Source organism: Tamandua tetradactyla, chromosome 13 (assembly GCF_023851605.1).
Source record: "Tamandua tetradactyla isolate mTamTet1 chromosome 13, mTamTet1.pri, whole genome shotgun sequence".
In the NCBI taxonomy this organism is placed as follows: Eukaryota; Metazoa; Chordata; class Mammalia; order Pilosa; family Myrmecophagidae; genus Tamandua; species Tamandua tetradactyla.
The window spans coordinates 59,147,871-59,160,328 of record NC_135339.1 but is presented as its reverse complement, the minus strand read 5'-3'; the positions used below and the strand labels follow the sequence as shown (position 1 = coordinate 59,160,328).

Genomic DNA, 12,458 nt, shown 5'->3' with positions numbered 1-12,458 from the left:
AAAATTAAACACCTTTGTGCATCAAAGAACTTCATCAAGAAAGTAGAAAGACAGCCTTCACAATGGGAGACAATATTTGGAAACGACATATCAGATAAAGGTCTAGTATCCAGAATTTATAAAGAGATTGTTCATCTCAACAACAAAAAGACAGCCAACCCAATTACAAAATGGGAAAAAGACTTGAACAGACACCTCTCAGAAGAGGAAATACGGATGGCCAAGAGGCACATGAAGAGATGCTCAATGTCCCTGGCCATTAGAGAAATGCAAATCAAAACCACAATGAGATATCATCTCACACCCACCAGAATGGCCATTATCAACAAAACAGAAAATGACAAGTGCTGGAGAGGATGCGGAGAAAGAGGCACACTTATCCACTGTTGGTGGGAATGTCAAAGGGTGCAACCACTGTGGAAGGCAGTTTGGCGGTTCCTCAAAAAGCTGAATATAGAATTGCCATACGACCCAGCAATACCATTGCTAGGTATCTACTCAAAGGACTTAAGGGCAAAGACACAAACGGACATTTGCACACCAATGTTTATAGCAGCATTATTTACAATTGCAAAGAGATGGAAACAGCCAAAATCTCCATCAACAGAAGAGTGGCTAAACAAACTGTGGTATATACATACGATGGAATATTATGCAGCTTTAAGACAAGATAAACTTATGAACCATGTAATAACATGGATGGACCTAGAGAATATTATGCTGAGTGAATCCAGCCAAAAACTAAAGGACAAATACTGTATGGTCCCACTGATGTGAACGGACATTCGAGAATAAACTTGAAATATGTCATTGGTAACAGAGTTCAGCAGGAGTTAGAAACAGGGTAAGACAATGGGTAATTGAAGCTGAAGGGATACAGACTGTGCAACAGGACTAGATACAAAAACTCAAAAATGGACAGCACAATAATACCTAATTGTAAAGTAATCATGTTAAAACACTGAATGAAGCTGCATCTGAGCTATAGGTTTTTGTTTTGTTTTGTGTTGTTTTGTTTTGATTTTACTATTATTACTTTTATTTTTTTCTCTATATTAACATTCTATATCTTTTTCGGTTATGTTGCTAGTTCTTCTAAACCAATGCAAATGTACTAAGAAATGATGATCATGCAGCTATGTGATGATGTTAAGAATTAATGATTGCATGTGTAGAATGGTATGATCTCTAAATGTTGGGTTAATTTCTTTTTTTCCGTTAATTAAAAAAAAAAGAGAAGGGATAATTGGAGATGAAGGGATACAGACTGTACAACGGGACTGGATATAAAAACTCAGAAATGGACAGCACAATACTACCCAATTGTAATGCAATTATGTTAAAACACTGAATGAAGCTGCCTGTGAGGTATAGGTTTTTTGTTTTTGTTTTTTTTGTTTTTTTTTCTTTCTATTATTGTTTTAATTCTTATTCTGTTGTCTTTTTATTTCTTTTTCTAAATCGATGCAAATGTACTAAGAAATGATGAATATGCAACTATGTGATGTTATTAAGAATTACTGATTGTACATGTAGATTGGAATGATTTCTAATTGTTTTGTTAATTCTTTTTTTAATTAATAAAAAAAAAAAAAAAAAAGAATTACTGCTTGCCTCCCTCAGAAAGAGGAAGCTTACATGATATCCTAGATCTGAACATTTTCTACAGATCAGACAAGAATTCTAGGGACTTTGACATTCTCAAGAGAGCTGGGACTGGGTCAGTGATGACTCCAGCTGCACGAAGCTCGTGGGGTAAGTCTTCAAGAATGTTTCTCCAGAAGTGGACATTTCCTCCTAGCCAAAGGGTCACCCAGAGCACCACAGCCCCATGTGTGTGGAAAACGGAGAAGCTGTCCTGCCAGCATCCAGAATATTAGCTCATATTTATCAACCACTTTCTAAGTGGCAAGGATTTTTTATGCATTATCTCATGACAGTCCTATCAGAAAAGCACTGTCATCCCCATGTTACAAATAAGGAACTAACCTGAGCCTACAGTATGGACCAGGCCACCATCACATCTGGCCTCTTAACTGATCGACCCACTCCCATCCCTGTCCGCTGCCTTGAGTGGTCTAGCTAAAATGTAAGTCCAATTTGTGTCACCTCTGGCCAAAAGCATCCAAAGTCTTCCCATTTCTGGCCAAGTAAAAGCCAAGAAGTCTTTGCAATGCCCACTAGACCCAACCTGGCCTGGCCCTGCTACCCCGAGAGCCCAGCTCCTCCTCCCTCCCTGCTGGGCCCCCCTAGCCACACTGACCTTATGCCTCTCCACAAACATCCCAAGCATGCAGGTGCCTCAGGGCCTTTATGCCTGCGTCCTCAGCTGGAACAATCTCCCATCCCCACAGCTTGTCCCTTATGTCCCCCAGATCTCCCTGTCCCACCTCACCATTCCTCTGACCCTTCACTTCTCTTCGCAGTACACGACATCACCTGAGCGACTGTATCTTTTTTTATTTATTTTTTTATTAATTAAAAAAAATTAACTAACACAACATTTAGAAATCATTCCATTCTACATATGCAATCAGTAATTCTTAATATCATCACATAGATGTATGATCATCATTTCTTAGTACATTTGCATCGATTTGGAAAAAGAAATAGCAAGACAACAGAAAAAGAAAAAAATGATAATATAGAGAAAAAAATAAAAATACAAAATACAAAAAATATATTAAAAAACAAACAAAAAAAAACTATAGCTCAGATGCAGCTTCATTCAGTGTTTTAACATAATTACATTACAATTAGGTAGTATTGTGCTGTCCATTTCTGAGTTTTTGTATCTAGTCCTGTTGCACAGTCTGTATCCCTTCAGCTCCAATTACCCGTTATCTTACCCTGTTTCTAACTCCTGATGGTCTCTGTTACCAATGACATATTCCAAGTTTATTCTCGAATGTCGGTTCACATCAGTGGGACCATACAGTATTTGTCCTTTAGTTTTTGGCTAGTCTCACTCAGCATAATGTTCTCTAGGTCCATCCATGTTATTATTACATGCTTCATAAGTTTATTCTGTCTTAAAGCTGCATAATATTCCGTCGTATCTATATACCACAGTTTGTTTAGCCACTCGTCTGTTGATGGACATTTTGGCTGTTTCCATCTCTTTGCAATTGTAAATAATGCTGCTATAAGCATTGGTGTGCAAATGTCCGTTTGTGTCTTTGCCCTTAAGTCCTTTGAGTAGATACCTAGCAATGGTATTGCTGGGTCGTATGGCAATTCTATATTCAGCTTTTTGAGGAACCGCCAAACTGCCTTCCACAGTGGTTGCACCATTTGACATTCCCACCAACAGTGGATAAGTGTGCCTCTTTCTCCGCATCCTCTCCAGCACTTGTCATTTTCTGTTTTGTTGATAATGGCCATTCTGGTGGGTGTGAGATGATATCTCATTGTGGTTTTGATTTGCATTTCTCTAATGGCCAGGGACATTGAGCATCTCTTCATGTGCCTTTTGGCCATTTGTATTTCCTCTTCTGGTAGGTGTCTGTTCAAGTCTTTTTCCCATTTTGTAATTGGGTTGGCTGTCTTTTTGTTGTTGAGATGAACAATCTCTTTATAAATTCTGGATACTAGACCTTTATCTGATATGTCGTTTCCAAATATTGTCTCCCATTGTGTAGGCTGTCTTTCTACTTTCTTGATGAAGTTCTTTGATGCACAAAAGTGTTTAATTTTGAGGAGCTCCCATTTATTTATTTCCTTCTTCAGTGCTCTTGCTTTAGGTTTAAGGTCCATAAAACCGCCTCCAATTGTAAGTTTCATAAGATATCTCCCTACATTTTCCTCTAACTGTTTTATGGTCTTAGACCTAATGTTTAGATCTTTGATCCATTTTGAGTTAACTTTTGTATAGGGTGTGAGATACGGGTCCTCTTTCATTCTTTTGCATATGGATATCCAGTTCTCTAGGCACCATTTATTGAAGAGACTGTTCTGTCCCAGGTGAGTTGGCTTGACTGCCTTATCAAAGATCAAATGTCCATAGATGAGAGGGTCTATATCTGAGCACTCTATTCGATTCCATTGGTCGATATATCTATCTTTATGCCAATACCATGCTGTTTTGACCACTGTGGCTTCATAATATGCCTTAAAGTCCGGCAGCGTGAGACCTCAGCTTGGTTTTTTTTTCCTCAAGATACTTTTAGCAATTCGGGGCACCCTGCCCTTCCAGATAAATTTGCTTATTGGTTTTTCTATTTCTGAAAAATAAGTTGTTGGGATTTTGATTGGTATTCCATTGAATCTGTAAATCAATTTAGGTAGGATTGACATCTTAACTATATTTAGTCTTCCTATCCATGAACATGGTATGCCCTTCCATCTATTTAGGTCTTCTATGATTTCTTTTAACAGTTTTTTGTAGTTTTCTTTGTATAGGTCTTTTGTCTCTTTAGTTAAATTTATTCCTAAGTACTTTATTCTTTTAGTTGCAATTGTAAATGGAATTCGTTTCTTGATTTCCCCCTCAGCTTGTTCATTGCTAGTGTATAGAAACACTACAGATTTTTGAATGTTGATCTTGTAACCTGCTACTTTGCTGTACACATTTATTAGCTCTAGTAGTTTTGTTGTGGATTTTTCTGGGTTTTCGACATATAGTATCATATCGTCTGCAAACAGTGATAGTTTTACTTCTTCCTTTCCAACTTTGATGCCTTGTATTTCTTTTTCTTGTCTAATTGCTCTGGCTAGAACCTCCAACATGATGTTGAATAATAGTGGTGATAATGGACATCCTTGTCTTGTTCCTGATCTTAGGGGGAAAGTTTTCAATTTTTCCCCGTTGAGGATGATATTAGCTGTGGGTTTTTCATATATTCCCTCTATCATTTTAAGGAAGTTCCCTTGTATTCTTATCCTATGAAGTGCTTTCAACAGGAAAGGATGTTGAATCTTGTCAAATGCCTTCTCTGCATCAATTGAGATGATCATGTGATTTTTCTGCTTTGATTTGTTGATATGGTGTATTACATTAATTGATTTTCTTATGTTGAACCATCCTTGCATACCTGGGATGAATCCTACTTGGTCATGATGTATAATTCTTTTAATGTGTTGCTGGATTCGATTTGTTAGAATTTTATTGAGGATTTTTGCATCTATATTCATTAGAGAGATTGGTCTGTAGTTTTCTTTTTTTGTAATATCTTTGCCTGGTTTTGGTATGAGGGTCATGTTGGCTTCATAGAATGAATTAAGTAGCTTTCCCTCCACTTCGATTTTTTTGAACAGTTTGAGCAGAGTTGGTACTAATTCTTTCTGGAATGTTTGATAGAATTCACATGTGAAGCCATCTGGTCCTGGACTTTTCTTTTTGGGACACTTTTGAATGACTGATTCAATTTCTTTACTTGTGATTGGTTTGTTGAGGTCATCTATTTCTTCTTGAGTCAAAGCTGGTTGTTCATGCCTTTCTAGGAACTTGTCCATTTCATCTACATTGTTGTATTTATTAGCGTAAAGTTGTTCATAGTATCCTGTTATTACCTCCTTTATTTCTGTGAGGTCAGTGGTTATGTCACCTCTTCCGTTTCTGATCTTATTTATTTGCATCCTCTCTCTTCTTCTTTTTGTCAGTCTTGCTAAGGGCCCATCAATCTTGTTGATTTTCTCATAGAACCAACTTCTGGTCTTATTGATTTTCTCTATTGTTTTCATGTTTTCAATTTCATTTATTTCTGCTCTAATCTTTGTTATTTCTTTCCTTTTGCTGGCTTTGAGATCAGTTTCCTGTTCTTTCTCCAGTTCTTCCTAGTGGACAGTTAATTCTTGAATTTTTGCCTTTTCTTCTTTTCTGATATAGGCATTTAGGGCAATAAATTTCCCTCTTAGCACTGCCTTTGCTGCGTCCCATAGGTTTTGATATGTTGTGTTTTCATTTTCATTCACTTCAAGATATTTACTAATTTCTCTTGTAATTTCTTCCTTGACCCACTCGTTGTTTAAGAGTTGTTGTTGAGCCTCCACGTATTTGTGAATTTTCTGGCACTCCGCCTATTATTGATTTCCAACTTCATTCCTTTATGATCCGAGAAAGTGTTGTGTATGATTTCAATCTTTTTAAATTTGTTAAGACTTGCTTTGTGACCCAGCATATGGTCTATCTTTGAGAATGATCCATGAGCACTTGAGAAAAAGGTGTATCCTGCTGTTGTGGGGTGTAATGTCCTATAAATGTCTGTTAAGTCTAGCTCATTTATTGTAATATTCAAATTCTCTGTTTCTTTATTGATCCTCTGTCTAGATGTTCTGTCCATTGATGAAAGTGGTGAATTGAAGTCTTCAACTATTATGGTATATGTGTCTATTTCCCTTTTCAGTGTTTGCAGTGTATTCCTCACGTATTTATGGGCATTCCAGTTCGGTGCATAAATATTTATGATTGTTATGTCTTCTTGTTTAATTGTTCCTTTTATTAGTAGATAGTGTCCTTCTTTGTCTCTTTTAACTGTTTTACATTTGAAGTCTAATTTGTTGGATATTAGTATAGCTACTCCTGCTCTTTTCTGGTTGTTATTTGCATGAAATATCTTTTCCCAACCTTTCACTTTCAACCTATGTTTATCTTTGGGTCTAAGATGTGTTTCCTGTAGACAGCATATAGAAGGATCCTGTTTTTTAATCCATTCTGCCAGTCTATATCTTTTGATTGGGAAATTCAGTCCATTAACATTTAGTGTTATTACTGTTTGGGTAATACTTTCCTCTACCATTTTGCCTTTTGCATTATATATATCATATCTGATTTTCCTTCTTGCTACACTCTTCTCCATACCTCTCTCTTCTGTCTTTTCGTATGTGACTCTAGTGCTCCCTTTAGTATTTCTTGCAGAGCTGGTCTCTTGGTCACAAATTCTCTCAGTGACTTTTTGTCTGAAAATGTTTTAATTTCTCCCTCATTTTTGAAGGACAATTTTGCTGGATATAGAAGTCTTGGTTGGCAGTTTTTCTCTTTTAGTAATTTAAATATATCATCCCACTGTCTTCTAGCTTCTATGGTTTCTGTTGAGAAATCTACACATAGTCTTATTGGGTTTCCCTTGTATGTGATGGATTGTTTTTCTCTTGCTACTTTCAAGATCCTCTCTTTCTCTTTGACCTCTGACATTCTAACTAGTAAGTGTCTTGGAGAACGCCTATTTGGGTCTATTCTCTTTGGGGTACACTGCACTTCTTGGATCTGTAATTTTAGGTCTTTCATAAGAGTTGGGAAATTTTCAGTGATAATTTCTTCCATTAGTTTTTCTCCTCCTTTTCCCTTTTCTTCTCCTTCTGAGACACCCACAACATGTATATTTGTGCGCTTCATATTATCATTCAATTCCCTGAGCCCCTGCTCAAATTTTTCCATTCTTTTCCCTGTAGTTTCTGTTTCTTTTTGGATTTCAGATGTTCCATCCTCCAGTTCATTAATTCTATCCTCTGTCTCTTTAAATCTACCATTGTAGGTTTCCATTGTTTTTTTCATCTCTTCTACTGTGTCTTTCAATCCCATAAGTTCTGTGATTTGTTTTTTCAGACTTTCCATTTCTTCTTTTTGTTGATCCCATGCCTTCTTCATGTCCTCCCTCAATTTATTGATTTGGTTTTTGAAGAGGTTTTCCATTTCTGTTCATATATTCAGAATTAGTTGTCTCAGCTCCTGTATCTCATTTGAGTTATTGGTTTGTTCCTTTGACTGGGCCATATCTTCAATTTTCCTGGTGTGATTTGTTATTTTTTGCTGGCATCTGGGCATTTAATCAGATTTCCCTGAGTGTGGGACCCAGCAGGTTGAAAGACTTTCCTGTGAAGTCTCTGGGCTCTGTTTTTCTTATCCTGCCCAGTATGTGGTGCTTGTCTGTCTGTGGGTCCCACCAGAAAAAGATGTTGTGGCTCCTTTAACTTTGGAAGACTCTCGCTGCTGGGTGTGTGGTGGAGACAGAGGAAAGGTTGTAGGTTGGTTTTAATGGCTCCAAATTGTGAAGTCCTGGGATCTGAATTCCTTGAGAGAGGGATTCCACCTGAGTTGCATTTCACCCCTCCCGTGGGGAAGGTTCAGGTGGTAGAGAGCCCTGAAAGCAGCCTGTTTCTGCGTTTGGGGCAGTTGTAACCTATGTAATCCCAGCGCTGAGCCCAGAGGCAATGAAGCCTCCATATAAACAGCCGCAGAAGGCTCTGTTTCACCCCCTTTCCTCTTTTTCAGTTAGCCCAATCGGCGACTTCCACCTTGATCAGTTTCGCCTGAGCTGAGGGCCTATTTTTAGTAGTCAGAAGTTGTTCATTAATGCCACTATTGGTGTTAGGTTGGGCTCAGTCTCTACTTCTGTTGGAGACTCTTTCCTTTCCTTCCGGGAAGTCGCCTTTGGGGGAGGGTCACCAGCCGCCACGGCTTGGGGAACCACTGTTCCGAGGCTCCCAGCCGGCCCGGGAAGCCGCGCATGGGGGAGGGTCACCGGCCGCCACGGCTTGGGGAACTGCTGATCCAAAGCTCCCAGCCGGCTCGGGAAGCCACATGTGGGAGGGCCACTGCGGCTTGGGGAACCACTGATCCGAGGCTCCCAGCCGGTCTGGGAAGCCACATGTGCGGAAGGGGCTCCGTTCGCCGGCCGCCACGGCTTGGGGAACCGCTGCTCCGAGGCTCCCAGCTGGCCCGGGAAGCCGCGTGTGGGGGAGGGGCGCCAGCCACTGCAGCTTGGGGAACCCGATCCAAAGCTCCCAGCTGGCCCGGGAAGGAGGGAGGGAGGGGCTCTGGCTGCCAGCCGCCACGGCCTGGGGAAGCACGCGCCTCTCGGGGACCTCACCGCAGCGGAGTCTCTTAGCCGGTCCAGTCAGTCCAGAATGGGGTACGCTGTGTGTCTGGTCTCTGTCGTGGCTCTGGGAGCTGTTCTGTACTGTTTCTAGTTCTTTAGTAGTTGTTCTGGAGGAAGAACTAAGACCCGCGCGCCTTACTAAGCCGCCATCTTCTCCGGAAGTCTCAGCTACTGTATCTTTACTACTCTACCCTACCCTGCCCTGCCCTGCCCCATTCTACTCTACCTGAATTGCAAGGTACTTTTTTCCAAACTCCCCGGGCCAGCACCCAGAGCAGCTACAAGCATGAACCCCTGGGCGAAACGGTTGGTCCTGAACGGACATGTAACCTAGGCCAGATAAATAAGCTTTGGCCCTGGGAATTTGGGATTTAGAGTTGAGCAATGCGGAGACTGGGAATCAGAGTCCCCGCTGAACTCCCACTGTCCTAGAAGGCCAGGGATTCTCCAAGTGTGATCCATGAATCACCTGACTCTGAATCACCTGGTGATTGCTCATTCAGAATGAGGAGCTCTATTACTGGCAGCACCCTAAGGCCAAGGCCTGTGGACTGCTTGTCGAAGACCCTGAACCTGCTCTGGTTCCTCCTCCACAACATCCAGCTAACACTCGGCCTGAGGCCCTGTGCCCTGCAAACACGGCCACCCTTCCACGCACATTGCTTTGTCTCAAGCTAGCCTGATCAAGTTTCTGTTATTTAAAACCAGAATTAGTATTAAAAACAAACCACTCGAGATAAGATGCTGTATCAAGAAAAAATTTTGCCAATATGTTATCAAAATTCTAAAAATGAGATGTATCTTCTCTATGAACTTATTTCCGTATGAATAAGGAAGCCCTGGAAATTCATGCACAGAGGTAATAACAACTGTTAATAAAGAACAAAAAGCATGAGGGGAAGGAACTGCCCCCGGTGATTCTGATGTGCAGCCAAGAGTCAGAAGAAGCCCTGTCCTAGGCGGCCAGTGGCCCTCACGTGTGCTCTATGGATCACGTAATTCAGAATCACCTGGTGATGCCTCAGTAGAAATTAACATCCTCATCACTGGCTGCACCTTAGCATCACCTGGGGAGATTGGAAACAATATTGATGCCTGGGCCCCAAACCCAGAGAGTCAGATTTAATTGGTCTGGGGTGTGGCCTGAGTCTTAGGATTTTTAAGAGTTCACCAGGGAATTCTAACATGCAGGCAAGGTTGAGAATGACCGCTAAAAAATGGGAGATTCCCAGATCCCAGCCACCAATTGAATCAGCATCTGTGACAACTTGAATCTGTTGTGGACCTCAGAAAAGCCATGGTCTTTAATCCTCATTCAGTATTGTTGGGTGGGATCTTTTTCATTGTTTCCTTGGAAATGTGACCCACCCGATTGTGGGTGGCAACTTTTGATCAGATGGTTTCCATGAAGATGTATCTCCACCCATTCAAGCTGGGGTTGCTTACTGGAGCCCTTTAAAAGAGAGCCATTTTGGAAAAAGCGTTAGAGTCCACGCAGCCCCAGACCTTTGGAGATGCAGAAGGAACATGCCCCTGGGGAATCCTTATGAAATGGAAAGCCGGGAGAGAAAGCTAGCAGACTTGGCCATGTGCCTTCCCAGATGACAGAGGTGTCCAGAAGCCAAGCCCCTAACAGATGCCAACCAGGTGTCTTCCCAGCTGACAGAGGTGTTTCGGAAGCATCAGCCTTTCTTGAGTGCAGGTAACCTCTTGTTGGTGGCATAATTTAGACATTATCATGGCCTTATAACTGTAAAGTGCAACTTAATAAAATCCCCTTTTAAGAGCTGTTCCATTTCTGGTATATTGAATTCCAGCAGCTTAACAAACTAAAACAGCATTTCAGGAATACCGCTCAGGAATTTATTTTTAAACAAGCCTTCCAGGTGATTTGCCTGCACCTGCAATTTGAAAGTTACTAGCAGATCGCTGAGGTTTCTTCAACCCTATCACTTTCTATGAGCAGACAGCAAGACAGTGTTAAAGACATTGTTTTTATCCTTCCAAGGGAAGTGGCTGAACATGTTATGTCATATCTTATTTCTATCCTGGAAAAAAGTACATTCAAATAAGCCCCTCAGTTCCATCATGGCTTGTGTACCAAGTTTAGAAGAAGGCTTCCTTACCCGGCTGTCCAGCTCTGGGGGGAATTTTGTCTGGAACTGACAGATGGTCCCATCGCTGTAGTCTCTCTGGATGAAGACCTTGGTGGCCAGGGAGGCACTTCTCCGGAGCTCCTGCAGATTGTGGACCTGGGAGACAGACAGGCCCAAGCTGTAGGTGATCATCTGCCTCTGTTTATATGGGACTGAGGGGTTCCGAGAATGCAGGCTTTTCGGTGCTAAAGCCAGGCACGTCCAAGCTAACTAGGATGAGTTGATCACCCTACGTGTGCTCCAGGGAGGCCATGGGGAAGCAGGACTGTGGCGTTTACCCAAGAAGATGCCTAGAGCTATCCCAGAAAGATGTAGAAAAAGTCTGAAGCTGAGTCAAAGTTGAGCCAAAATAAGAGGTTCTGGAACTATCATCAGAGCCAGAAACAAAGCCTAACATGAGAAATGAAACCTCCTGACACCCCCTCTCTTCCCTGTCCCTCCTCATCTCTCTCTCTCTCTCTCTCTCTCTCTCTCTCTGTCCCAGAACTTTTCAGGCTTTCATTCATTCAGCAAGTGTCAAGTACTTACAACTCGTCAGGCCCTCTGCTCTGGGAATCCAGCACTGAACAAGGCTGACTCCTTAGACCCTGCTGATTGGAGCTTAGAGTTGGGGGAGGGGAACATGGGGGGGGGTGGAAAAGTACCTAATGTGTTCATGAATTCAGGGAAATTCAGATTCAAGTTAAAGTTATGGCCCAGGCCAGGGACACCGCTCAAGTTTTCAGGTCCAGAATTCCTCACCTTAGGAAAGAAGGGGCACACGCACATCCAAACTTCCCCAGTGAAAAGTGTGGATAAAGTGGACTGAGGCCAGTAACTCAAGAAATACCTTTCCCTGATAAGGAGTGGGGTCATTTCTGTCCCTTATTCCACCTGCAGACTTGACAATCAATGACAAAGTGTAACATTTGAGGAAAGGGGGCTCAATTTCACCAAGCAAGGCCTCTTTCATCCAATTCTGCAGCCTCCATCACCCACATTTGAGACAACCATCCCACTGGGTGAAATATGCCAAACATTGGAATCACTGTGGAGACCAAGCCCCAAAGGCACAGTGAACAAACAGCCAGTTCATCCTGTGTAATTAAGGTGAATCCATTCAATCACTCGGCTGCCACTTATTGAGTCCCTACTATTGCCAGGCTCTGGGGATGCTGAGCAAAGATAGTCTGTGAGCTCCAGGGAGGAAGATAAGTAAATATATAGTTAATTAGACTGTGATAAATGCTATAAGGAAGTAACATCTCACCCAGAAATGCTGACTCAGAAGATACTTCCTGAGGCCTCTACTGAATCACAAAGGAAAGCCAGGGTTACCATGGTAGGGGATAGGCGGGAAGAAAAACTCAACCCAGACAAAGGGAGAAGCTTGTGCAAAGCAACAAAGAGAGTGGAGCCCTGGCTCCAATGACCAGGAGACAGATTTCGGAAAGACTGGATTTGGTTTGCAGAATAGATAAAAGCATTGGAAGCTGGCATAGAGGAG

At 41.7% G+C, this 12,458-nt stretch overlaps 1 protein-coding gene across 12 annotated transcripts in view; it reads right to left on the bottom strand.

Moving 5' to 3' along the window:
* Window positions 1-12,458, bottom strand: part of GOLGA7B (golgin A7 family member B) — a 58,957-nt gene that overhangs the window by 9,373 nt on the left and 37,126 nt on the right. For 11 of the 12 annotated variants that reach the window (XM_077125688.1, XM_077125685.1, XM_077125684.1 and 8 more), the window contains one exon: window positions 10,943-11,068. In XM_077125688.1, the coding sequence (XP_076981803.1) occupies window positions 10,943-11,068 (126 nt within the window). Of the gene's footprint in view, window positions 1-10,942; window positions 11,069-11,713; window positions 12,210-12,458 lie in introns of those variants that run through there. The other variant, XM_077125677.1, reaches the window with a different exon arrangement.